At 37.5% G+C, this 25037-nt stretch overlaps 1 protein-coding gene across 1 annotated transcript in view; it reads left to right on the top strand.

Annotated features, from left to right (window-relative positions):
* Positions 1-25037, top strand: part of STARD13 (StAR related lipid transfer domain containing 13) — a 525698-nt gene that overhangs the window by 116002 nt on the left and 384659 nt on the right. Inside the window, exon 3 of the mRNA XM_055426262.2 lies at positions 13948-14083. Coding sequence (XP_055282237.2) covers positions 14054-14083 — 30 coding nt within the window. The 5' untranslated portion in view covers positions 13948-14053. The remainder of the gene's footprint in view (positions 1-13947; positions 14084-25037) is intronic.

The raw sequence follows: 25037 nt of genomic DNA, 5'->3' as shown, positions 1-25037 counted from the left end.
ATCAATATTTAAAAGAATACTTGGAACTAAAGTTTCCAGTTATTTTTTTTACTTGTTAAAAAACTTTTGGCTACTCATATTCAGATTTATATACAATAATGGAAACTGATTTTTGCTTTTCCTTATATTCTATGCAGGATTTGAAAAAGTTACTAGGGGTGATGTCTTCTTTCATTGAGAAAACAGTTCATTTTAGTTTTCCCTACTGTCTTTTGGGTTAATGTTTCACATGTAATGAATAGTTTGCACTATAGAAGGCCAGAGCTTATGGAATAATGAAACAAGATTGTTCTTATAAAATAATGTTAAAACAGATCCAAATCCTACCCTCAATGGTGCTTGTAGTAGGCACTCAGTGACTAGGTTAAAAAGGAAAATATATCCAAAGAGCATGTAGATGTTCTATAACCATTTTTAGCAGTGTTTCAGCAGTGAATTCTGTGTCTAAGGAAATATATTAGAAAAAAATATATTGGGCTTCCCAGGTGGCACAGTAGTAAAGAATCTGCCTGCTGTGGCAGAAGACTAAGAGATGTAGGTTTGATCCCTGGGTCGGGAAGATCCCCATTTTCTTTTTCTCCGATATAACATTGTACACGATCACAAAATATGGGCATAAAAAAAAAACTTCCAGTTTTAAGCATCTTTAAAACAAACGTTACATAACTAAAGTAATTGAAGAGCAAGAGATCTTTTAAAAACATTGAATTCAAAAGTCTACCTGTAGAATTACATTTAAATCTAAAGAGAAAATGTCCTTCTTTTCTGTCGTAACTTTCTACTACTTCACCAACTATTTCCATGCTTTGTGCAGAATATTCGTATATTGCTTAGAGGCAACTTTACACAGACAGAAGTATTGTTATCCAGTTAATTCATATGGCTCTCACCGAACTTGGGTACCATTCCAAAGAAGATAATCTTATTCCAAAACTCTGATACCACAAAATAACGTAATTTTTAAAGTCCTGATGTTTAATGGTAGGAGACTTCAAGGCATAAAATAAAGAGACATTAGATTAATAATGAGAAATTTGAGACAGAAAAAGTGAAAAGTTGGCTAACAAAAGGCCGCAATTTTAGGGTTGCTTATTGGTTTCCCTGGCCTATCCCAAAACATTTCTGTTGTGATGTCCTAACTCTTGTTATATCTACTTATTGATCAATCATCAATTATTACTGAAAAATTCTAGATGCAAAATTCTAACCAGTATTCTAATAATTTTGATATCAGTTGGAGAAAAAAAAGACACTTACCTAATGGGAAATACCTTATGATCAAGTGTGAGATGGTGTGTCTCGACTGTAACAGCAAAGAAAGGCAGGATAAGAAGAGACATCATTTGTATGTGCCGAGAGTTGTCTACACACCGTCTCTAATAGTCCTTATAGTCAGATCAGGATGGCTTCTCCATGGAACAGGTCAAGTTTACTCAGGAGTTTGAAGCTTTGATTGACATCAAACTTTCCAATTGTAAACAAGGGCCATGGTTTTAAGCTAAAATATGACCTAACGTTCTTATTCCTGACCTTTTTCAATCTATGTCGGCATAAACTAATTTGTTTTTTTACCAAATGTAATCTTTTACTGAAAGGAAATAACTTATAAGGTGAAAAGAAAGCTTTATTTTTTCTGTCTACTTTCAACTCTATAGAATGGACTATCTCTTCACCTTTTAAATGATTTCTATGGTGGGTCTCATAGCTTTTCCAATCATTATTAAAGACAAAAACGTCCTTTGGTCACCTTTGAACACATGAAGTGTCACTTAAATATTCTGAATCTCTGCTGCTGCTGCTAAGTCGCTTCAGTCATGTCCGACTCTGTGCGACCCCATAGACGTCAGCCCACCAGGCTCCCCCGTCCCTGGGATTCTCCAGGCAGGAACACCGACTCTCAAGGCCATGCGTAATCTCCCAGCTCCGCAGTCTTACCTCATCTGGAGCTTATCCTCAGCGTTGAGTGTCTCAGGCTGAGAGACTTGCGGCCTTTGGCTTCTCCTTTGTTTCTTTCTCATTACACTGCTTCCTCACTCAGTGTGCAAGCTCTGGGGTCTCATCCTCCAGGGCTGGACCACTGTTAAAAGGACTGGAGAAGAAGACTCGGGCTTACATGGCCACTGTTGTGACAGTCTGGAACTGACAGTCCGGGGACTCTTGGTATTTAAAAAAGGCTCTTTAGATTCTTCTGCCTGGAATTTCCAACTACAGTATTCAAATGTTGTCCTTTTTCCTGAGTGACCACTGAAGACTTCCACCAACACTTAGTCATAGACATCAGATTTCACCCCACCAAGATCCTTTCTGTTGAAACCCCAGTGTCCGTTCAAGTGGCTTTCTCCTTTAGGTGTATCTCTTGGGTAAACTAGTCTCTTTTAAAAGACATTTGCTTCCCTGGTGCATCCATGTGTGTGCTCAGTCACTTCAGTCGTGTCCAACTCTCTGCAACCCCGTGGACCATGATCCGCCAGGCCGCTCTGTCCACAGGATTCTCCAGGCAAGAATACTGGAGTGTGTTCCCATTTCCTTCTCCAGTGATAAAGTGTGAAATGAGTGAAGTGAAGTTGCTCAGTCGTGTCCGACTCTTTGTGACCCCATGGACTGCAGCCCACCAGGCTCCCCTGTCCATCTGATTTTCCAGGCAAGAGTACTGAAGTGGGTTGCCGTTGCCTTCTCCAGCTTCCATGGTGACTCAGATAATAAACAATCCGCCTGCAATGTGGGATACCTGGGTTCAATCTCTGGGTTGGGAAGATCCCCTGGAGAGGGCCTGGCAGGCTCCTCTGTCCATGAGGTCGCAAAAAGTCGGACATGACTAAGCAACTGACACTTCCACTTCCAAAAGATATTTTGGTTTATCTCTCTGTCTGGTCAGTGTTCATATGGTTAGTAAGACCACTTGTCTTTCCTTGGCCTGCTTGTGTGTAAAAGACCTCCTAACATGGCTCTTTCTGTCTGCTCTGCTGCCTTAAGCCGATATGGCCACTGCTACACTTTTACATTTCTCAGGTCTGCATCAGACACCATATATAAATCAGATTAATTCATAATTTCATGAGCTACAAATACATGATTTCTCAGAAGCACAGCTTTTTTTGGTAACCCCAAAAAACAAACTTTTATCCTGTGTTTTCAGGAAAAGAATTTGTACACACATCTCACTATACACAAAACTCAATTGCAGGTGTATTAAGAGCACTCAAGAGTAAAAGTCAAAGTTTTAAAACTTTTAGAAAGTTTTTTATGACTTTTGTTGTTGCTTAGTTGCTAAGTCACGTCTGACTCTTTTGCAACCCCATGGACTGTAGCCTACCAGACTCTTCTGTCCATGGGATTTCCCAGGCAAGAATACTGGAGTGGGTTGTCATTTCCTTCTCCAGGGGATCTTGCCAACCCAGGGATCGAATAGATGTCTCCTGCATTACAGGCAGGTCCTTTACTGGCTAAGCCAATTTGGGTAATTTTTAAAGGACTTTGGGTAACTTCTAAAAAGGGACTGAAAAAAAGAGCAAGATACCAAAGAAGAGAACTGAAGGGACCAAAAGAAATGCTGAAAACTATAATTCAGGAAATTTTTTCTAAAATAAGGATTTGAAGTTACTTATTATATACTTAAGAATATTGATCCACAGTGACTAACAGCAAGATATTGTAGTGTACTGGGTTTAAAGAAAAATAAAATATTTGACTATCTAGAAAGAAGAAAAGAACACATGATTTACAAGACATTTCAATTAGATAATTATCAGACTTCAAGAGCAACACTTTATGCTCATAGAAAATAAGTTTATCTTATTAATACTCTCAAGGAAAGAAAATGAGTCAAGCATTTATTATCTAGCAAAATTGACTTACAAGTAAAAAGGGCACAGGGGCTCATTAGCCCTTTCTGAAGAAATCTACTAGAGAATCAACTTCAGGTAATCACATGACCAGAAAGACATACAGTTTGTAAAATTGAGACTGATTAACTATGTAGAAAAACTCAGGTTTTTCAACAGATAACTTGTAGCAAAAATAAGTTTTGGATTAAAGGAGGCTTAAAAGACATACCAAAAAATATATAAAGGAGCAGGACTAGCATTATAGGGTACATATTTGACTGCTGAAACTGGAAAATGCAAGGAAAAAATTACTGAAAATAAATAATGATTCCTCACAGAAGGAAGAAAGGGATTGCAGTCGGTGTGGAGTATTTAGAGGTGTTTTGCATTGTGGAGGGGAAGTTCAGGGACACTTTTACTTCTTGACCCAATGGTGGTTAGATTGTTCACCTTTGAGTAATTCATTAAGCTGTGCATCTGTTTTGTGTACTTTTCTATATGTACTTTCTTTTGCAATAAAAATATTATTTTGAAAAACTGTCACAGAGAGGAGGGAGCAGAGAGGCAAGGGAGAGTTAAACTCCAATGAGAAATGCTGAGATACTGATGTCTATAATGTATGTTTAAAATCTTTTGATATTTATATAATCTCCTTATATTTCTTAATATAAGTCTCAGTTGTGGATGAGAAGACGACATCAGAGGTAGACAGCTTGCCCAAGATGCTGGACCTGATTCATATGATCATTTATAATGTTTTCTTGACTTCTTAGCCCTCTGCATATAAATCAAATGCTTTTCTACCATAGGCCTGATCCTATGCTAGTTTTAGAAATTAATCCAATTGTCGGGTTTGTAGACACGTAAAAGCTCATTCTGCTTATGCAAAAACTCTGTTAGACTTGTGCCATCCTAATGTCCTTAAACCATGGCAACAGTCTGCTTCTAAATTGGAAAATTAAAAACTATAGCTGGAAATCAGAGTCAGGGCTATGGGAAATCCAAGATGGCTGCTTGGCTTTTCCCAGCTCCCTGACAAACCTCATTTTTTATTTGATGGGTTAAAGCCTCCCTGGCTACAGGGCCTCCATAATGAAAAATCACAGAATATTAAGTTTTGTAAATTGTTAAATTAAGTTTCTAGTTTTGTTAATGGCAATGGCAAGCCACTCCAGTACTCTTGCCTAGAAAATCCCATGGATGGAGGAGCCTGGTAGGCTGCAGTCCGTGGGATCGCTAAGGGTCGGACACGACTGAGCGACTTTACTTTCACTTTTCACTTTCACACATTGGAGAAGGAAATGGCAACCCACTCCAGTGTTCTTGCCTGGAGAATCCCAGGGATGGGGTAGCCTGGTGGGCTTCCGTCTAAGGGGTCACACAGAGTCAGACACGACTGAAGTGACTCAGCAGCAGCAGCAGCAGTGTTTACTAAGACTCACTGCTGAGACAGTTTCTTGTTACGTGATATTATTAAAAGATTTAATTAAGTTATTAAAAAGGACACTCTAGGTTAGTTTCTAAGGCTTATCTCAGTAACCAATCTTCAGATAAAGGTTGGATGCGCCATAATGTACAACCAGGAGATTAACACCAGACTATAATCATTTAATGAATGAAGTCAGGTGACTTGGGGTATACCAGGCTTTATCTAATGAAAGTTCTTGACTTATAATTCTTATTTTACTAATAACTGCTAGCTATGGCTATATTATTTTCTATGTCACTTGTTTCACTGAGCCTGTGATATAATGCTGAACTGACAGTTCCATATGAGATCAATAATTGTAATAATGTGACTCTGGGTATGGGAAAAAGCAACAAGAGGAAATATTTTCCTGGACCAGGAGGCTAGTAAGACAGTGGTCCAGAGACTTTTGCTACTTACAAGGTCTGGTCCAATTTTAGCACACTGAGTGGCCCATCACTTACCTAGACCTGGGAATGAGCCTTCCCAGCACCGCGGGACACAATGGCCATGAAATGGTGTCACATGGTCAGATATGTGGCTATGAAGGGACCCTGCTGACTGGAAGTTGGTACTTGCCAGCTGCCTCTACAAAGATTACATCATGACCATTGCAAGCTGCTGACCTTCAACACCCCCTGAAAGAAGTTCAGGGTGAAAATCAGGAATGAGGCACTCTGTGCTCTGAAAAAAAAAAACAAAAACTGGCAGAACAGGCCTTCAGATAGTTAGATCTTTTCAGAAAAAGGATTTATGAGTTCCAATTCTTGCATCTTCTCATACCTAGAAAAACACTGACGTCATTAATGGTGAAATCTGCTTTGGCTATTAAAAAATTTTTTTTTTTTTACAATTAAAAGTCAAAATAGAGTAGCTATGGTTCAGACATCCTGGGAAATAACTATTTCCCAGATATCCTGAAAAATGATATTATGGGTGTGATTTCAGATTAGACGCTGTGACCTAATGTAGAACTTAATGCTCCTGTAATGCATTTTTGCTTCTGTACTTTGCTTGCTGCTCATAAAACCAAAGTTACTCCATTTTAAGATAAGGTTGTTTTTAAGTAAAGATTCCTAAAATTGTTTTTGAAAAAATAAAAAAATTTAAAAAATAAATAAAAAATACTTAAGGTATGTCAAAAAACATAGAATAAATAAGGTTATTAAGCTCACTGAAGCTTGTCTTTTCCTAGAATCCCATTTCTCCAGGATCCAACAGGTTTTTGAAGGGACTCAAAACCTGGAATTTTCCAGGCAAGAGTACCGGAATGGGTTGACATTTCCTTCTCCAGGGGATATTCCTGACTCAGGGATTGAACCCAGATCTCTAGCACTGCAGGTGGATTCTTTACCATCTGAGCCACCAGGGAAGCCCTATTAAGACTATCTTATTAGTGTAGATAAAGAACATTTCATGCTTGAATTATTTTCTAATTTAAAAAGGGGGTGATTTAAATGTTGTTTCTCAATTTGTTTGTTTTCCTTTTACTTGTCTCTGCTGCTGCTGCTAAGTCACTTCAGTCGTGTCCGACTCTGTGTGACCTCATAGACGGAAGCCCACCAGGCTTCCCCGTCCCTGGGATTCTCCAGGCAAGAACACTGGAGTGGGTTGCCATTTCCTTCTCCACTTGTCTCTAGTGCCAATGAAAAAGGCCTATTTTTCTCTGATGGGCAAATTATTATAGAATGTTCTAATAGCCCTTCCTGTCTTTTAATTTCTTACACTATTATTTAATAAAACTATTGGATTAAATGTGATAGTTAGAGATATTGTCATACAAATATGCCATTTTTATGTATTTTCTAGGACTTTGGAAGTGCTGTAAATGTTAAAGCATATTAAAGATAGCTATTTTTTCAACGTTTAAAAAAAATATTATACAAAAACAAAAATCCATAAGATTCCCATTACCTACAGACAAAAGTCAAATTCCTTAATATGTAGCATTTTATCTGAAGACCACATTTCATTTTCATACATCATTTGCTTCCATTATCCCCTAGGCATCAACAGATGGAGTCAGATAAAAATCCTCACTATTATTTAAGTATGCTGTATTCTTTTTGTGTTTTCATGCCCTTGAGATTCCCTCCCTCTGAAAGACTAGTATTATAACTTCAAAACTCACTTAAAGGTTATTTCCTCTATGAACTCTTCCTTTTCCCCAGGCAGAATTATTTACTCTTTTGTCTGTGTTCTCATATCATTTTATATGATACTTTGTCTTAAATCCTTGTAATACTGTCTGTCTACATGACCTTTTCTCTGTAGACTAGAGCTCTTAAAGAAAATATGTTGTATTTGTTTTCACTGCACTTGGACAGTGCTTGGCATATGAGTGAATGAATGAGAAGAGACAGGAAACTGATTAGCTCCAAAGATACTTTGCCTAAGAAAGCCTTTGGGTGCAGAGAAAAGATGCAGTTACCTAATCAACTATGTACAAGTGAAAAACAAACAAAAGGCCATGAGACTACAAATGCTAGTCTTATATGTCACTATGTTAAGTAGAACTGTGCATCATGTGAGTCTTCTGTGTTCACACGTTTCATTCTGTCACTTTTACCCATCTTTAAATGGATCATATCATGCACAGGATTTAAAAGAGACGTATTAGTTCTTCAACTAGTATGGCGCTTTCTTCTTAGTCTGTTCATGCTGGTGCTGTATTGTGGTGATTGATCAGAAAGGGTATAGTCCTAGCTCTCACAGAGAATACAATGCAGTTAAAACTCTTGCACCTTGAAGCTGTGACAATATTCTGGGTAAAATACGGGCCAAGAAATTAAATGGGAAGTAATAAAACTTTATGAGTAGATCTTATTAATATTCCCATTTTAGTCCAATGAGACAACAGAGGCATAGAGAATTTAAGTAACTTGCTCAAGTCACCACAGTAAGCACAGAAATCAGGACCTGAATTTAGCCAGCAGCCTGCTTTCACTACACTGAATACAAGCACTAAATAAATGATAGTTATCATTATTCTGATGGAGAAAGGGACTCTTGGTGTCCAGCTTTAGGAATATGAAAAATGAAGCCCTCTCATTTCTCAGATAAATCTGGAATCAAATGTCTTTCTTGGTCATTTAGCAGGATAAGTTAATTAGTCTCAGTTACGGGAAGAACAGATTAGAAAAATTGTCAAAAATAAAATTTAATACAAATTACAGAGCTTGGGAAATTTTTCACATGTGCTTAGATTTCTTTGTATTCTTAGTGTTCCTTGAAAGTTAATTACACAAGCTTTTTTGAGATACAGAATTAATCTTTTACTTGAAAAATAAATGGCAAGGGCAACTTTCAGTCTATGCATAGCTTTGACAATTTATATTTGGGATCAAAATTTATATTACATGATTTATACGTGTTGTTGCAACTAGATATTAATAGTTTAACTGTTCTAATATATATTAGTTGTTTTTAAAATGGATGTTTCTTTATAAATGTTGTGCTTTCCTCCCAAAAAAATAAAATTAATTATCTTCAATCTCTAAGTCAGTTAGCTAATGAGAGTCTTCTTTGCAAATAAATTAAAGGATGGCATGCTATACCAGTTTGGACAATCAACAGCAGTGAACCACTTCATTCCTTGCTATATTTGCATAAGCGCCACCTCATGCGAAGAGTTGACTCACTGGAAAAGACTCTGATGCTGGGAAGGATTACGGGCGGGAGGAGAAGGGGACAACAGAGAATGAGATGGCTGGATGGCATCACCTACTCGATGGACATGAGTTTGGGTGAACTCCGGGAGTTGGTGATGGACAGGGAGGCCTGGCGTGCTGTGATTCATGGGGTTGCAAAGAGTCGGACACAACTGAGCGACTGAACTGAACTGAAATGTCTTATCTTAGGAATTTTTTCCTAAGCTCTCTTTATATGAAATTCAAACAAAGATTAGGAAGATAATTTTATTATTTGGGTTTCTTTTGCAATCCTGTGTCACGGCTTGGTTGTATGTAGCAGAAAAAATTCAATGATTATTACATCAATGAGGTTTAGTATTCTAGGGCTAATACCTATACATAGGAACCTTTGAAAATAGCTACAAGGATAGCATTTAAAAGTTCTCTTGTTGAAGCAGGAAAAACAAAGAGACATTGTTTAAATAAAATGTGAACTATAAAAAGTAAGTAATGGATAAAGATCCAGGAAAAAATATTTCAAAGTCAGATATTATTTCCTTGTTTGGTTATGTTGTAGTTACAAAAATATTAAACTGTTAAAACTATGTATTTAAAGTATTGTAGTTGTATTGTAGTAGAGAATAAAAATAAATTCCAATAAGGAACAAAACCTAATTAAGTATTTCTCTGCCTTCATCCATTTTTTCCAAAGAAGAAAACAGTTCTGTTCCTCTAGCCACTAGGGCTTCCCATTTGTAATGATGTTAATAAAACTCCTCAAATGCTTGTCATTATTTAAAACTCACATCACTTGATCCTCACAACAGCCCAGAGGCAGAGCACATATTGTATTTTCTCTGTTTTTGCAGTTTTATTCTTTTATCCATGCATTTATCTGTGATGTACTAACATAACAATAGCTAATTCACAACTTGCGATGTACCAGACACACTTTCAAGTGTTTCACACATATAAACTCCCTACAATCTTGTGAGTACAAAATTATTTATTTCTGGTTTTACAGATGAAGCAACCGAAATACAAAGAAGAAATATTTATTTATAGTCCCACAGCTAGTGAGTGGCACAGCCTGACTTTGAACCCTTTACTCTAGCTCCAGAGCTCTCATTTTTAATCACTTTTCTCCTCTCTTGGTATGGTAGCTATAAAAACCCATTGTAACTATGATCTTATGAAATGGACAAGCAGAGAAGGACATGGGAAAAAGTATTGTTCATTCAACAAAGATTTATTGAATACTCTTCTGATTCAAACACTGTGCTAGTTATTTGGTGGGAAATTAATCAGACCTCCTCTTTACCCTCCTAGAGCTTACAGTTTAACATAGAAGCTGCTCATTAAACAAATTACAATAACTATGCAAGATAAATGTTTTGCTAGAGGAAATATCGGAATTCACAGAAATATCTGCCAGGAGTGATAAAGGGCTTCCCAGAGGCAGTGGTGATTAAGCTGATATTTAACAAGTGAGTTGGCTTATCTACCTTGAGTCTGTCTAACCTAAATTCTAGGCTCTTTCATCTAGACAATATAAATAGAACAGAAACAAGAGGGCTATAATATCAAATACAGTATGATTTTCAAAGTGCAAGAGTCTACATAGGTCTGCTAATAAATTTGAAAAGCTTCATGTAATAGACAATGTAATAAAATTTCTTGTCAAAATTCACTCAGTAGTTACTTATCAAAATAGACCATGAACCAATAGGAGAAATCTTTAAAGTTATCAAACCACCTCTAAGGGTCAAACAGTTTTGTCTATGGGTTCTTAGAGATTTTCAAAAAATGGATAATTTTCATGCAATATAAATTTTCTATATCTTATTTACAAAGATGCATAACTTCCATATGTATTTTATGAAACTAATGTTTTCTTGACACAGAATAGGACAGAAAAATGAACATGGAATCAAAAAGACCAAAGAAATTCTTCCCAAAATGAAAATCAACAAAATTAAAAGGAGCTGCTTCCCACAACCATGTACAGTTGGTCTCAAGAATATAAGGATAGTTTAACAATTATGAATCTATTACTACAGTCATTGATAAGACTAGTTATCAAAAGGGCATTTGACAAATTCCAACCTTCATTATGATAAATAATCTAAAAAACTAGAAGGGTACTTTGATAATATAATACAGAAGTGCATGGTTGGTTTAACATGGTAAGATTGATGTAATTTATAAATTAAGAGATTAAAGAAGAAAAATTTCATCATCTTAATACATGGAGAAAATTCAGTAAAATTCATCATCCTTTCATATAAAAAAATTTTTATCAAAAGAAAAACTGCCTGATTTAGAAAAATAAAACCCAGTACAGTTAGCATCATGGTTAAATGATGAAATACTGGAAGCACTCTCCTTAAAATCAGAAATAGAATCAGGCAGAATGTCTTCTCTTCCCACCCCTGACTGGAGGCCTAGCTTATTTATAAGGAAAATAAAAGCAAAGAAAGTATGAGGAATGGTAAAGAAACAAAACTGTCATTTGTCCCCTGTGTAAGAGTATAAAGACAATCCCCCCAAAATATATAAAATTGATCAGAAGGCTTATAAATATTTATGGAAACATTATCAATTTTAAAAAATCAACTGAATTACTATATACAAGTAACAGGACTAAGAAAATTAATTTTATGAAAGAATCTTATTTATAACAAGCTTCAAAATTATAAAGTGGCTAGCATACTTTCAATAAGTGCTGTAAGTGGCCATGTCTGGGCAATAGGAACCCTACAAAATGGCTGGGTTGCAGTGGTTAATTCCTTCCTGCAGTTAGAACCCCATTTCCTTGTCTTCACAAGTATCTGTCTTTGGTAGGGCTAACAGGAGCCCAAACCCGTTATCCAGCTGACCAAAAACTGATAGAACAGACCCTTGCTGAGATTTAGACTGGAGAGGTTGTGGAAGTGAGACTGGGCCAAGATACAAAGATAAATATGGAGGAAGAAAGAAGTAACTGAGAAGAATCAAGAGATCTTAGCGCACTCAGTTGCTGTGTGATCCTAGTCAAGCAACTTGTTCTCTTTAGGAATTATTTTTATAAAATTTGACCAACAAGGGCCTACCTCACAGAATTACTAAGAAAAAAATGAGGTAATCCATATGAAAGTATCTTACACAGGCTGTTGTGCTTAATATTCTGTCATCAGATGTTAGGTTTTCCTGAATAAAATGCAATCCCTAACTTCTTAAAGAAAAAGAGGCTGTGTTACAACAGCCACCTAACAGTACTGAAGGGGCTTTCATGTGGCAGGTAGCACCCTATTGAAACAGGTGCCAGCATCATCCTTGTTTTATAAATTAACCCACAGGTTATTCCTCTAGGTACCTGTCAAATTATCCATACTCACCAACAGAAATAAACATTATCAATAAAAGAGTGTAGTACTTATTGGCCAACTCATTGGTCAACTCATTGTATTGCACCCCTGACTGACGGTCCAATGTGTTCTAATTTGTCAGTGTTTTCCCCCCAATTTAATAACTTTGATACCTTTTAAAATCATTGTGCATGTGAATTAAGACAAAACCCCATTAGATCCTTCATGGTCTTTTCTCAAGGGTAGAACATGTACAGACTCTTCTGTCCTTTAAACTCTTCTCAGACAGTTTTGAGTTAGTAAATTTCTGTTCAAAAGAGCAAATGGGGAATTCTTCCCAGAATGTAAATATGTAAGCCATATTATTACTAGCACAGCATATCATTATTATTCTCATCATTGTATTTCTTTTCCCCACAGTAGAATTTCTATAAGCATCAAGAGTAAGAAAACTATAATTTCCATGCAGAATATTTAAAGATTCTGCTCAGACTTGGCATGTTCCTTTGTACTCACATTCCATTGCCAAATATGCCAGGCACAAAGAAGTGTTCACTAAAAGTCAGAAGGTATTTTTTTATAGGTGATTAGATTTGAGGAAATTAAGTCAAAGTTTATATAGTCAGTATTTGACGGTGCTAGATTTACATATAAGCCAATGTATTCTAGATATATTATTTTCCACCCCGAAGAACAATCTGATGAGCAGTGACTAAACTTTTAGTTAAGTGAAAAATTCACATTCCCAACCTTTTCTTCTTCTGAAAACATTGGTCCTTTTTCCAGAAGCAATAAACCAGGACAAGACACTGCAGTAGAGGCTTCTAGGTAACTTAGATAAGGCACGTGGACACAGAGAGATATGGCAGACTTCCAGGTGATGGAAAGAATTAGTGGAGGAAAACTTGACTCCAATAAGAATTAATCTAACATTTTGGGAAAAAAAAAACTTATTCTGTATTTGAAAAGTTTAGGATTCTCTTTATGCTGACAACTTTACTTCACTCGTTTTACTCCTACACCTAACCTTTGGAAATAAAACTTTATAATTTGTTCCCTGCTGTTACAAAATATAAGTCTTCCCTAGTGGCTCAGTCAGTAAAGAGTCGGTCTACAATTCAGGACACTGAGGTTCAATCCCTGGAGAAGGAAATGGCAACCCACTTCAGTATTCTTGCCTGGAGAATTCCATGGACAGAGGAGCCTAGTGGGCTACATAGCCCATTGGCTCACAAAGAGTCAGACACGACTGAGTGACTACCTCACTTTCATGACAAAATATTTAAATTGAGATCGTAAAGCTTAAAAGAATACTGTGGCTCTAAATGAGCCACCTCTTATTTCAAGTTTTTAACAAACTTTTGGTTTTGTTTTTTTTTTTTTAAGTTTTAAAATATGGCAATAAAGTACTATGTATTACCTTGGTAGTTTAAACTTACATTTACTTATAAACTTATACTTACAAGTTCACAGACATTACCAGAGTTGATCTTACTGAGTCTAAGTATAAATATCTCTGGAAAAATGATTACTATTTAGGAATATTCTCACATTTTATGTTAGCTTTCAAAACAATCCTGTTTTTTTAAATGTATTTTTATTAAATAATTCACTTGAATTATTCCTAAGAATAATTCTTTATATGTGTAAAACTTGTTTAAAAATGTTTTCTACAGAATTCTATAAACCTGAAGAGAAATCTTTTAGAAAAATCATCAGAAGGAGGGAATTTGTGGAAATAAAACTGGAAACATTCAGAATCTTGATGGTGTGCCAAACCAAATGTCAACTGGAGCTCGGCCAAAAACTCAAGTGAGTAGCTTTCTTACAGAATATTCCAGGTGTAGTGCCATGCCCCACTCATGCAGTGAAGAGAGTGCTATACTTGAATATTCTCTGTTACTTTTTTTGTTTTAAGTTAAACATAAAGGTTGACTTTCTTTTTGTTGTAACATGATTTGTAATGAAAAACATATATAGTTAATATTTATAAAATTGCAAAAATATGCATTCTGTGATTTTAAGATAAAATCGGTAGTCCATTGTGATATGTAGAGTTATAGCAGTGGGTTGTATACACTTCAATTAATTTCTTAATTATTAATGAAAATTCCTGATGCAGTTGAAGATTTCCTTGAACTACTATTATAAAGCTTTTCCCTAACAGGATAGTACACATCTCTGTGATCAGCATTAGAGCAAAGAGGCATCAGATTGGGGAATGCATCTGTAAAACATCACTTATGAACACTAAGTTCACTTTATTTAAATAATTGTCTTTGCTCTACCAAGCTAAAAAATGCCCAGGAATTTGTTTTTGCTGTTGTGTTTGGTATATTTTTAATAAATTAAAAATTGACTAGCCTTTTTTATAGATTATTTTACACTTTTTAGTCTTTATAATTTAAATTTCTAAACTTTTTTCACATTGTCTATTTGAATCCAAAAGTAGATCTTCATAAATATCTGACCAGTATTGGGATATAGAGGGATATTAGGGATAACATGTAAGAGTTTATAGGGTTGTTTATGGTTTTGGATTTTATGATTCACTGGTTGCTTTACAAGGTTTTTAAAAGAGTAACAATAATTTTTCAAGTAAACTTGAAGGGAAAATATGTGTCTGAAAGGAAGCAGCAGAAATTTTTAAATTATCACAAAAGAGATAATTTAAGAGATTAATTACCTAAGTCTGGTCAGGGTTAGATAGGACACTGAGAGATGAACTCCCCAGGTCAGTAGGTGCCCAATATGCTACTGGAGATATAACTTCAGAAAGAATGAAGGGATGGAGCCAAAGCAAAAACAATACCCAGTTGTGGGTGTGACTGGTGATAGAAGCAAGGTCCAATGCTGTAAAGAGCAATATTGCATAGGAACCTGGAATGTTAGGTCCATGAATCAAAGCAAATTGGAAGTGGTCAAACAGGAGATGACAAGAATGAACGTCGACATTCTAGGAATCAGTGAAGTAAAATGGACTGGAATGGGTGAATTTAACTCAGATGACCATTATAACTACTACTGTGGGCAGGAATCCCTTAGAAGAAATGGAGTAGCCATCATGGTCAACAAGAGTCCGAAATGCAGTACTTGGTTGCAATCTCAAAAACAACAGAATGATCTCTCTTCGTTTCCAAGGCAAACAATTCAAGTCTATGCCCCAACCAGTAACACTGAAGAAGCTGATGTGGAGTGGTTCTGTGAAGACCTACAAGACCTTTTAGAACTAACACCCAAAAAAGATGTCCTGTTCATTATAGGGGACTGGAATGCAAAAGTAGGAAGTCAAGAAACACCTGGAGTAACAGGCAAATTTGGCTTTGGAGTACGGAATGAAGCAGGGCAAAGGCTAATAAAGTTTTGCCAAGAGAACACACTGGTCATAGCAAAAACCCTCTTCCAAAAACACAAGAGAAGACTCTACACATGGACATCACCAGATGGTCAACACCGAAGTCAGATTGATTATATTCTTTGCAGCCAAACATGGAGAAGCTCTATACAGTTAGCAAAAACAAGACCAGTAGCTGACTGTGGCTCAGATCATGAACTCCTTATTGCCAAATTCAGACTTAAATTTAAGAAAGTGGGCAAAACCACTAGACCATTCAAGTATGACCTAAATCAAATCCCTTATAGTTATACAGTGGAAGTGAGAAATAGATTTAAGGGATTAGATCTGATAGAGTGCCTGATGAACTATGGACAGAGGTTCGTGACATTGTACAGGTGACAGGGATCAAGACCATCCCCAAGACAGAGAAATGCAAAAAGGCAAAATGGCTGTCTGAGGAGGCCTTACAAATAGCTGTGAAAAGAAAAGAAGTGAAAAGCAAAGGAGAAAAGGAAAGATACAAGCATCTGAATGCAGGGTTCCAAAGAATAGCAAGGAGAGATAAGAAAGCTTTCCTCAGCAATCAATGCAAAGAAATAGAGGAAAACAACAAAGTAGGAAAGACAAGAGATCTCTTCAAGAAAATTAGAGATACCAAGGGAACATTTCATGCAAAGATGGGCTCAATAAAGGACAGAGATGGTATGGACCTAACAGAAGCAGAAGATATTAAGAAGAGGTGGCAAGAATATACAGAAGAACTATACAAAAAAGATCTTCACAACCCAGATAATCCCGATGGTGTGATCACTCACCTAGAGCCAGACATCCTGGAATGCAAAGTAAAGTAGGCCTTAGGAAACATCACTATGAACAAAGCTAGTCGAGGTGATGGAATTCCAGTTGAGCTATTTCAAATCCTAAAGATGATGCTGTGAAAGTGCTGCACTCAATATGCCAGCAAATTTGGAAAACTCAGCAGTGGCCACAGGACTGGAAAAGTCAGTCTTCATCCCAGTCTCAAAGAAAGGCAATGCCAAAGAACACTCAAGCTACTGCACAATTGCACTCTTCTCACATGCTAGTAAAGTAATGCTCAAAATCTCCAAGCCAGGCTTCAGCAATACATGAACCGTGAACTTGCAGATGTTCAAGCTGGTTTTAGAAAAAGCAGAAGAACCAGAGATCAAATTGCCAGCATTTGTTGGATCATCGAAAAAGCAAGAGAGATCCAGAAAACCATCTACTTCTGCTTTATTGACTATGCCAAAGCCTTTGACTGCGTGGATCACAATAAACTGTGGAAAATTCTGAAAGAAAGGGGAATCCCAGACCACCTGACCTGCCTCTTGAGAAACCTGTATGCAGGTCAGGAAGCAACAGTTAGAACTGGACATGGAACAACAGACTGGTTCCAAATAGGAAAAGGAGTACGTCAAGGTTGTATATTGTCACCCTGTTTATTTAACTTATATGCAGAGTACATCAGGAAGAAGCACAGGCTGGAATCAAGATTGCTGGGAGAAATATCAATAACCTCCGATATGCAGATGACACCACCCTTATGGCAGAAAGTGAAGAACTAAACAGCCTCTTGATGAAAGTGAAAGAGGAGAGTGAAAAAGTTTACTTAACGCTCAACATTCAGAAAACTAAGATCATGGCATCTGGTCCCATCACTTCATGGCAAATAGATGGGGAAACAGAGGAAACAGTGGTTGACTTTATTTTTCTGGGCTCCAAAATCATTGCAGCCATGAAATTAAAAGACACTCTTTGGAAGGAAAGTTATGACCTACCTGCTGCTGCTGCTGCTAAGTCACTTCAGTCGTGTCCGACTCTGTGTGACCCCATAGACGGAAGCCCACCAGGCTCCCCCATCCCTGGGATTCTCCAGGCAAGAACACTGGAGTGGGTTGCCATTTCCTTCTCCAATGGGTGAAAGTGAAAAGTGAAAGTGAAGTCGCTCAGTCGTGTCCGACCCTTAGCGACCCCATGGACTACAGCCCACCAGGCTCCTCCATCCATGGGATTTTCTAGGCATGAGTACTGGAGTGGCTTGCCATTGCCTTCTCCTAGACACCATATTAAAAAGCAGAGACATTACTTTGTCAACGCAGGTCCGTCTAGTCAAGGGTATGGTTTTTCTAGTAGTCACGTATGAATGTGAGAGTTGAACTATAAAGAAAGGTGAGCGCCGAAAAATTTATGCTTTTGAACTGTGTTATTGGAGAAGACTCTTGAGAGTCCCTTGGACTGCAGGGAGATCCAACCATTCCATCCTAAAAGAGATCAGTCCTGAGTGTTCATTGGAAGGACTGATGTTGAAGCTGAAATTCCAATACTTTGGCCACTGGATGTGAAGAGCTGACTCATTTGAAAAGACCCTCATGCTGGGAAAGATTGAGGCCACGAAGAGAAGGGGATGACAGAGGATGAGATGGTTGAATGGCATCACTGACTCAATGGACATGAGTTTGGATGAACTCTGGGTGTTGGTGATGGACAGGAAGACCTGGCGTGGTGCGGTTCGTGGAGTCGCAAAGAGTCAGACACAACTGAGCGACTAAACTGAACTGAGCAACTATAAGATGGTTGCCCAGCAAATCTTTTCCCTTTGAAGAGGATTGCATCCACAGCCAGACTCCAGCTTGACAGAGGATAGGCAGAGGGAGAAAACATCCATCTCTCTCCCTCCTTCTACCTTTTTTCTTTCTATATTGAACTCATCAGGAAACCAGGAGGGAAGGGCACTCAATGTGTTCTGAAGCAATTGTGTCCCACAAAGGAAGACGGAAAAGAGCAGAGAGTGATTTAGAAGGTCAAAGAGAAAGTATTCAGAACACATTAAAATGAGATTTGTGAGCTACTATTATTAAATGTTTAATATGTTCCAGTCCTGGTGCTAACCTTTTCACACTCATTGCCTTTTTAATCCATACAGCAACCCTACAGCGTAGGCATTATTACCTCCATTTTTTTAGGAAAGAAATCTGATTTTCACAACAACTCATAGAAATCTGTGGGATAGGTATTAATGTTATCCTCGTTTCACAGATGAGCAAACCAAGGTCTTGGAAAAGTAAATAAGTTAACCAAAGGGGCAAAACCAATACCTGAGTCTGAGTTTTCATGCTCTTTGCCTTTCTGCCACATCATTCATTGCCTCTGGAATTTTGTAATGCCTTTGGGGGAAAATTGCATAGTACTAAGTGAAAGAAGCCAATCTGAAAAAGCCACATACTGTATAATTTCAACAACATGACATTCTGGAATAGGCACAACTATGGAGACTGTAAAAAGATCAGTTGTTGCCAGGGGTTAGGGTGAGGGAGGGGTGAATAGGTAGAGCACAGAGGATCTTTAGGGCAGTGAAACTATTCTGTACGATACTATAATGGTGGATACATGTCATTTTACATTTCTCAAAACCCTTAAAATTTACAGCAAGAGTGAACTATAAGATAAACTATGGACTTTAGATGATAATGTGTCAATGTGTGTACATGCACGCGTACTCAGTCGTGTCCAACTCTTTGCAACACCAGGGACTGTAGCCCACCAGGCTCCTTTCTCCATGGGATTTCCCAGGCAAGAATACTGATGTGAGTTGCAATTTTCTTCTCCAGGAGATCTTTCCTGGAGTAGGACCCAGGAATCAAACCTGCATGTCTTGCATCTCCTGCACTGACAGGCAGATTCTTTGTCATTGTGCCACCTGGGAAGCCCTGATGTGTCGGTGAAGGTTCAAGTGTAATAAAGGTACCCCTCTTATGGGGGAGACTGTGTATGTGTGTGGGCTCCATCAGTGAGTGAATGGGAAATCTCTGTACTTTCTACACAGTTCTCCTGTGAACCTAAAACTACTTGAAAAAAAAATATTTTTAATAAACAATTCATTTTAATTTAAAAAAGAAAAGAAAAATATAGCACATCTTTAATTATGTTTACTGTGAATCACATTTTGTTTATTTTTGATGAAAAATGACTGATAGAGAATATCAAACTATTTCTCAAGGCTTTCTTAGAGCTTTTCTCAGCCCAAGAAGAAAGGATTTATTACAAATCTATTGATTTTCTTTTTTTAAGATTAACAATGGACGTTAAAAAGGAGAAAGCCATTATCTTTAATGTGATGCTATAATCCATTGGGTTGTTGCCTTTTAAGGGAATGTAATTTATTAAAGAGGCATTTGGGACCCATCTTAGCTGATTTTCTAATGTTTCTTTTTTTTTTTTCATTCTCATTGCTTTGTTTTTACAGTAAGCTCTTAATTATCCTTGGACAGGTAATTTATTTCCATTAGCTAATTTAGGACAGGGACAGGATAACTTTATAAGCTATTAAGTAAGAAATCTGAGATTATTTCATATTTTGGCCCATTCAGAGCAATATATAATTTGAGTCCTCAGCCAGTTCTCACTGACATAGGTGGTGGAGAAAAGGAATACACAGCCTCAGATATTAATACTGGGATTTATATTGTCTCTGAAAAATCTTTCTCTGTTTTCTTTTGTTCACCATCAATATGTGCCATAGGCATTCCTTCCAAGTTCACATATAAGTGGGCAGCATGCAAACAGGGGTCAGTTGGGCAGAAGAACTTTTTTTGCTGTTCTACCTATGAATCTTTGAGTAGATAAACAAGTTTCTGAAAACTTTCCCTGCTGTTTTCCTTTTCTAGGGAATATTTTCTTTTTTTTTTTTTTTTTTAATTTTTTTTTAATTTTTTTATTTTTTTTTCTTTTTTTTATTTCTAAAAAAGAATTTTATTAAAAAAGCACAAATGCAAAGAAATGAACAGAGGAAAATTTATGCGTCGAACCTGGACTGGTCACTTATGATAATATACATGCTACAATTCCATTCTCTCCAATCATTCCACCTTCACCCTCTCCCACAGAGTCCCAAAGACTGTTCTAAATGCCTATGTCTCTTTTGCAGTCTCTTATACAGGGTTCAGGTTACCATTTTTCTAAATTCCATATATATGCGTTAATATACGGTATTGATGTTCTTCTTTCTGGCTTACTTCACTCTGTATAATTGGCTCCAATTTCATCCACCTCATTAAAACTGATTCAAATGCATTCTTTTTGATGGCTGAGAAATACTCCATTGTGTATATGTACCAAAGCTTTCTTATCCATTCATCTGCAGATGGACATCTAGGTTGCTTCCATGTCCTGGCTATTATAAACAGTACTGCAATGAACATTGGAGTACATGTGTCTCTTTCAATTCTGGTTTCCTCGGTGTGTATGCCCAGGAGTGCGATTGCTGGATCATATGGCAGTTCTATTTCCAGTTTTCTGAGGAATCTCCACACTGTTCTCCATAGTGGCTGTACTAGTTTGCATTCCCACCAACAGTGTAAGAGGGTTCCCTTCTCTCCACACCCTCTCCAGCACTTATTGCATGTAGACTTTTGGATAGCAGCCATTCTGACTGGTGTGAAATGGTATCTCATTGTGGTTTTGATTTGCATTTCTCTGATGATGAGGGATGTTGAGCATTTTTTCATGTGTTTGTTAGCCATCTTTATGTCTTCTTTGGAGAAATGTCTGTTTAGTTCTTTGGCCCATTTTTTGATTGGGTCACTTAGTTTTCTGGAATTAAGCTGCAGGAGCTGCTTGTATAATTTGGAGATTAATCCTTTATCAGTTGCTTCATTTGCTATTATTGTCTCCCATTCTGAAGGTTGTCTTCTCACCTTGCTTAGAGTTTCCTTTGCTGTGCAGAAGCTTTTGATTTTAATTAGGTCCCATTTGTTTATTTTTGCTTTTATTTCCAATATTCTGGGAGGTGGGTCATGGAGGATCCTGCTGTGATTTATGTCGGAGAGTGTTTTGCCTACGTTCTCCTCTAGGAGTTTTATAGTTTCTGGTCTTACATTTAGATCTTTAATCCATTTTGAGTTTATTTTGGTGTATGGTGTTAGGAAGTGTTCTAGTTTCATTCTTTTACAAGTGGCTGACCAGTTTTCCCAGCACCACTTGTTAAAGAGACTGTCTTTTCTCCATTTTATATTCTTGCCTCCTTTGTCGAAGATAAGGTGTCCATAGGAGCGTGGGTTTATCTCTGGGCTTTCTATTTTGTTCCATTGATCTATATTTCTGTCTTTATGCCAGTACCATACTGTCTTGATGACTGTGGCTTTGTAATAGAGCCTGAAGTCCGGCAGGTTAATTCCCCCAGTTCCATTCTTCTTCCTCAAGATTGCTTTGGCTATTCGAGGTTTTTTGTATTTCCATACAAATTGTGAGATTATTTGTTCTAGTTCTGTGAAAAATATTGTTGGTAGCTTGATAGGGATTGCATTGAATGTATAAATTACTTTGGGTAGTATACTCATTTTTACAATATTTATTCTTCCAATCCACGAACACGGTATATTTCTCCATCTATTCATGTCCTCTTTGATTACTTTCACTAGTGTTTTATAGTTTTCTATGTACAAGTCTTTTGTTTCCTTAGGTAGATATATTCCTAAGTATTTAATTGTTTTCATTGCAACAGTGAATGGAATAGTTTCCTTAATTTCTCTTTCTATTTTCTCATTATTAGTGTATAGGAATGCAAGGGATTTCTGTGTGTTGATTTTATATCCTGCAACTTTGCTGTAATCATTGATTAGCTCTAGTAGTTTTCTGGTAGAGTCTTTAGGGTTTTCTGTGTAGAGGATCATGTCATCAGCGAACAGTGAAAGCTTTACTTCTTCTTTTCCAATTTGTATTCCTTTTATGTCTTTTTCTGCTCTGATTGCTGTGGCTAAAACTTCCAGAACTATGTTGAATAGTAGTGGTGAGAGTGGGCACCCTTGTCTTGTTCCTGACTTTAGGGGAAATGCTTTCAGTTTTTCACCATTGAGGATAATGTTTGCTGTGGGTTTGTCATATATAGCTTTTATTATGTTGAGATATGTCCCTTCTAGTCCCACTTTCTGGAGGGTTTTTATCAAAAATGGATGTTGAATTTTGTCGAAGGCTTTCTCTGCATCTATTGAGATAATCATATGATTTTTATTTTTCAGTTTGTTAATGTGGTGTATTACGTTGATTGATTTGCGTATATTGAAGAATCCTTGCATTCCTGGGATAAAGCCCACTTGGTCATGATGTATGATCTTCTTAATGTGTTGTTGGATTCTGATTGCTAGAATTTTGTTAAGGATTTTTGCATCTATGTTCATCAGTGATATTGGCCTATAGTTTTCTTTTTTTGTGGGGTCTTTACCAGGTTTTGGGATTAGGGTGATGGTGGCCTCATAGAATGAGTTTGGAAGTTTCCCTTCCTCAGCTATTTTCTGGAAGAGTTTGAGTAGAATAGGTGTTAGCTCTTCTCTAAATTTTTGGTAGAATTCAGCTGTGAAGCCGTCTGGACCTGGGCTTTTGTTTGCTGGGAGATTTTTGATTACAGTTTCAATTTCCATGCTTGTGATGGGTTTGTTCAGATTTTCTATTTCTTCCTGGTTCAGTTTTGGAAAGTTGTACTTTTCTAGGAATTTGTCCATTTCTAGGGAATATTTTCTAAAGAGCCAACTCACTTCTGTTTCCTCTGAATATGTCATGAACTCAGAGGCCCCCGTAATAGAGGAAATTTGCCACTGGCTAGATCTTTCCCAAGATAGGAGACAAATCCTTCCACACAGATTTATGTCAATGCAATGGACATTATTCATCTGACTTACTGTCATCTTACTTTTTCAGGCTAGGCTGCAAAACACAGTTTTACTCATAAAGATGTGCCAGATTCACTACCCTGTGGAATATGTCTGAGGAATGTGCCCTCATTTCTAAATGTAGCCCTGGCTGCCAAATACTGAGGGCAAGGCCTCTGCCAGCCCGAGGCAGGTTTCCCCTGAGGCTGTGCAAAGGGTGAAGGATAAAGATGTCTAAACCTTTATTGCTTGTCAATACTTCTATATACTTTTAGTAGAACATTTCCAAAGTTTGGAATATGGGCCTCCACCTTCATCGGACTATTTCTGTCTACTCATCTCAGATGTCATTTGCCTAGGGGGAAAGTGAAGAAAGCTGTTCATGGTAGCTGCCAATATAAGTGAGACACCAGAAGTGCTCAGGGCTTAAACTGAGCATTAACATCCTCAACAAAGAGTCAGATATCTCAGTCTGAAGTTGGGTCAGAGCTGCACATACAGATGATATGCCCTGTGCAAGTGTCATCTTTTTTAATTGGCACAAAGGTATCTTCTGCTCCTCAATTTGTGAGTCCTTGAGATGGTGAATGCCAGCCAAAGAGGATATTTTTTCCCCTAATTTTTATGAAAACATCATATGGCCTAGTGCAGACTGTGACCTGACTAACCAGGTTTGGTTGACAGAAGCAGAAAATCCAGGGACCAGATTATAAATTCAGATATCCAGGTTGCCAAGGCTAAGAATGGTGTTTAAAAGAAAGCAAGGCCATACAGCAACCAGTTGAAATTCTGGGGCTATTCTGGATCTCTGTTTTCACCTTACGTGAGCAGGTCAAGCCCATTTCTGAAGCCAGTGATTCACAAGCAGCTTCTGATTTATGCTTAATTCCCAGACTTGTGGGTGGGTGGAAGGGATAGGACAGGGTGATGCAAGGAGTTATATTCTGGGCAGGGAAGTATGTGTGGGGTGAGTCTGTTCAGAACAGCTCCATTGGGTCTGTTCTCCATAACCTGGATCTATATCCTCATCTCCCTCCTGAACCCTAGTCACTTGTGCCTGACTGGACGTCTTGGCATCTTAAACTGCATGTTCCGGTGCACCTCAAACTCAGTCTTGAGTTTTACCATCTTCTCCTATTAATATCATAGTGAAAGACACTTTCAGTCAACTCATCATTCAGCCAGAAACCTGGAGTCACCCTAGTTTTGTTCTTCTCTCTTAAATTTACGTTCGTTGTCACCATGTCCTCTCCAGCCTGCATTTCAGATGAAGTTGTTAACTCATCTCCTTTGCATCCCTAATGCTACTGTTCTGATTCAGCCATCTCTCATCTGAAATGCAGCCTACTAACTAATCTTTGGGGGCTTCCCAGGTGGCACTAGTGGTAAAGAACCCACCTGCTAATGCAGGAGACTCAAGATATGTGGGTTTGATTCCTGGGTTGGGAAGATTACCTGGAGGAGGGCATGGCAACCCACTCCAGTATTCTTGCCTGGAGAATCCCATGGACAGAGGAGCCTGGTGGGCTATGGTCCATAGGGTCTCAAAGAGTAGGATATGACTGAAGTGACTTATAATGCTATGAATTGGTCTTTAGTATCATATACCCCTAATCCATTATCTAAAATGCAAACAGAGTGACCTTTTTAAAAGTTACACATGATTATGTCTCTGTTCTTTGGGAAAATCCTTCTATGTCTTCAGTTTTTTGGGGGGATGGGGTGGGGGGTAGAAACTCAAATTTCTGTACATGTTAGACAAAGTTCT

The sequence above is a fragment of the Moschus berezovskii genome, chromosome 13, assembly GCF_049115385.1.
Source record: "Moschus berezovskii isolate FMDL1 chromosome 13, NW_MosBer_1.0, whole genome shotgun sequence".
Lineage (NCBI taxonomy): Eukaryota > Metazoa > Chordata > Mammalia > Artiodactyla > Moschidae > Moschus > Moschus berezovskii.
This window is presented reverse-complemented; position numbering and strand designations above follow the sequence as displayed.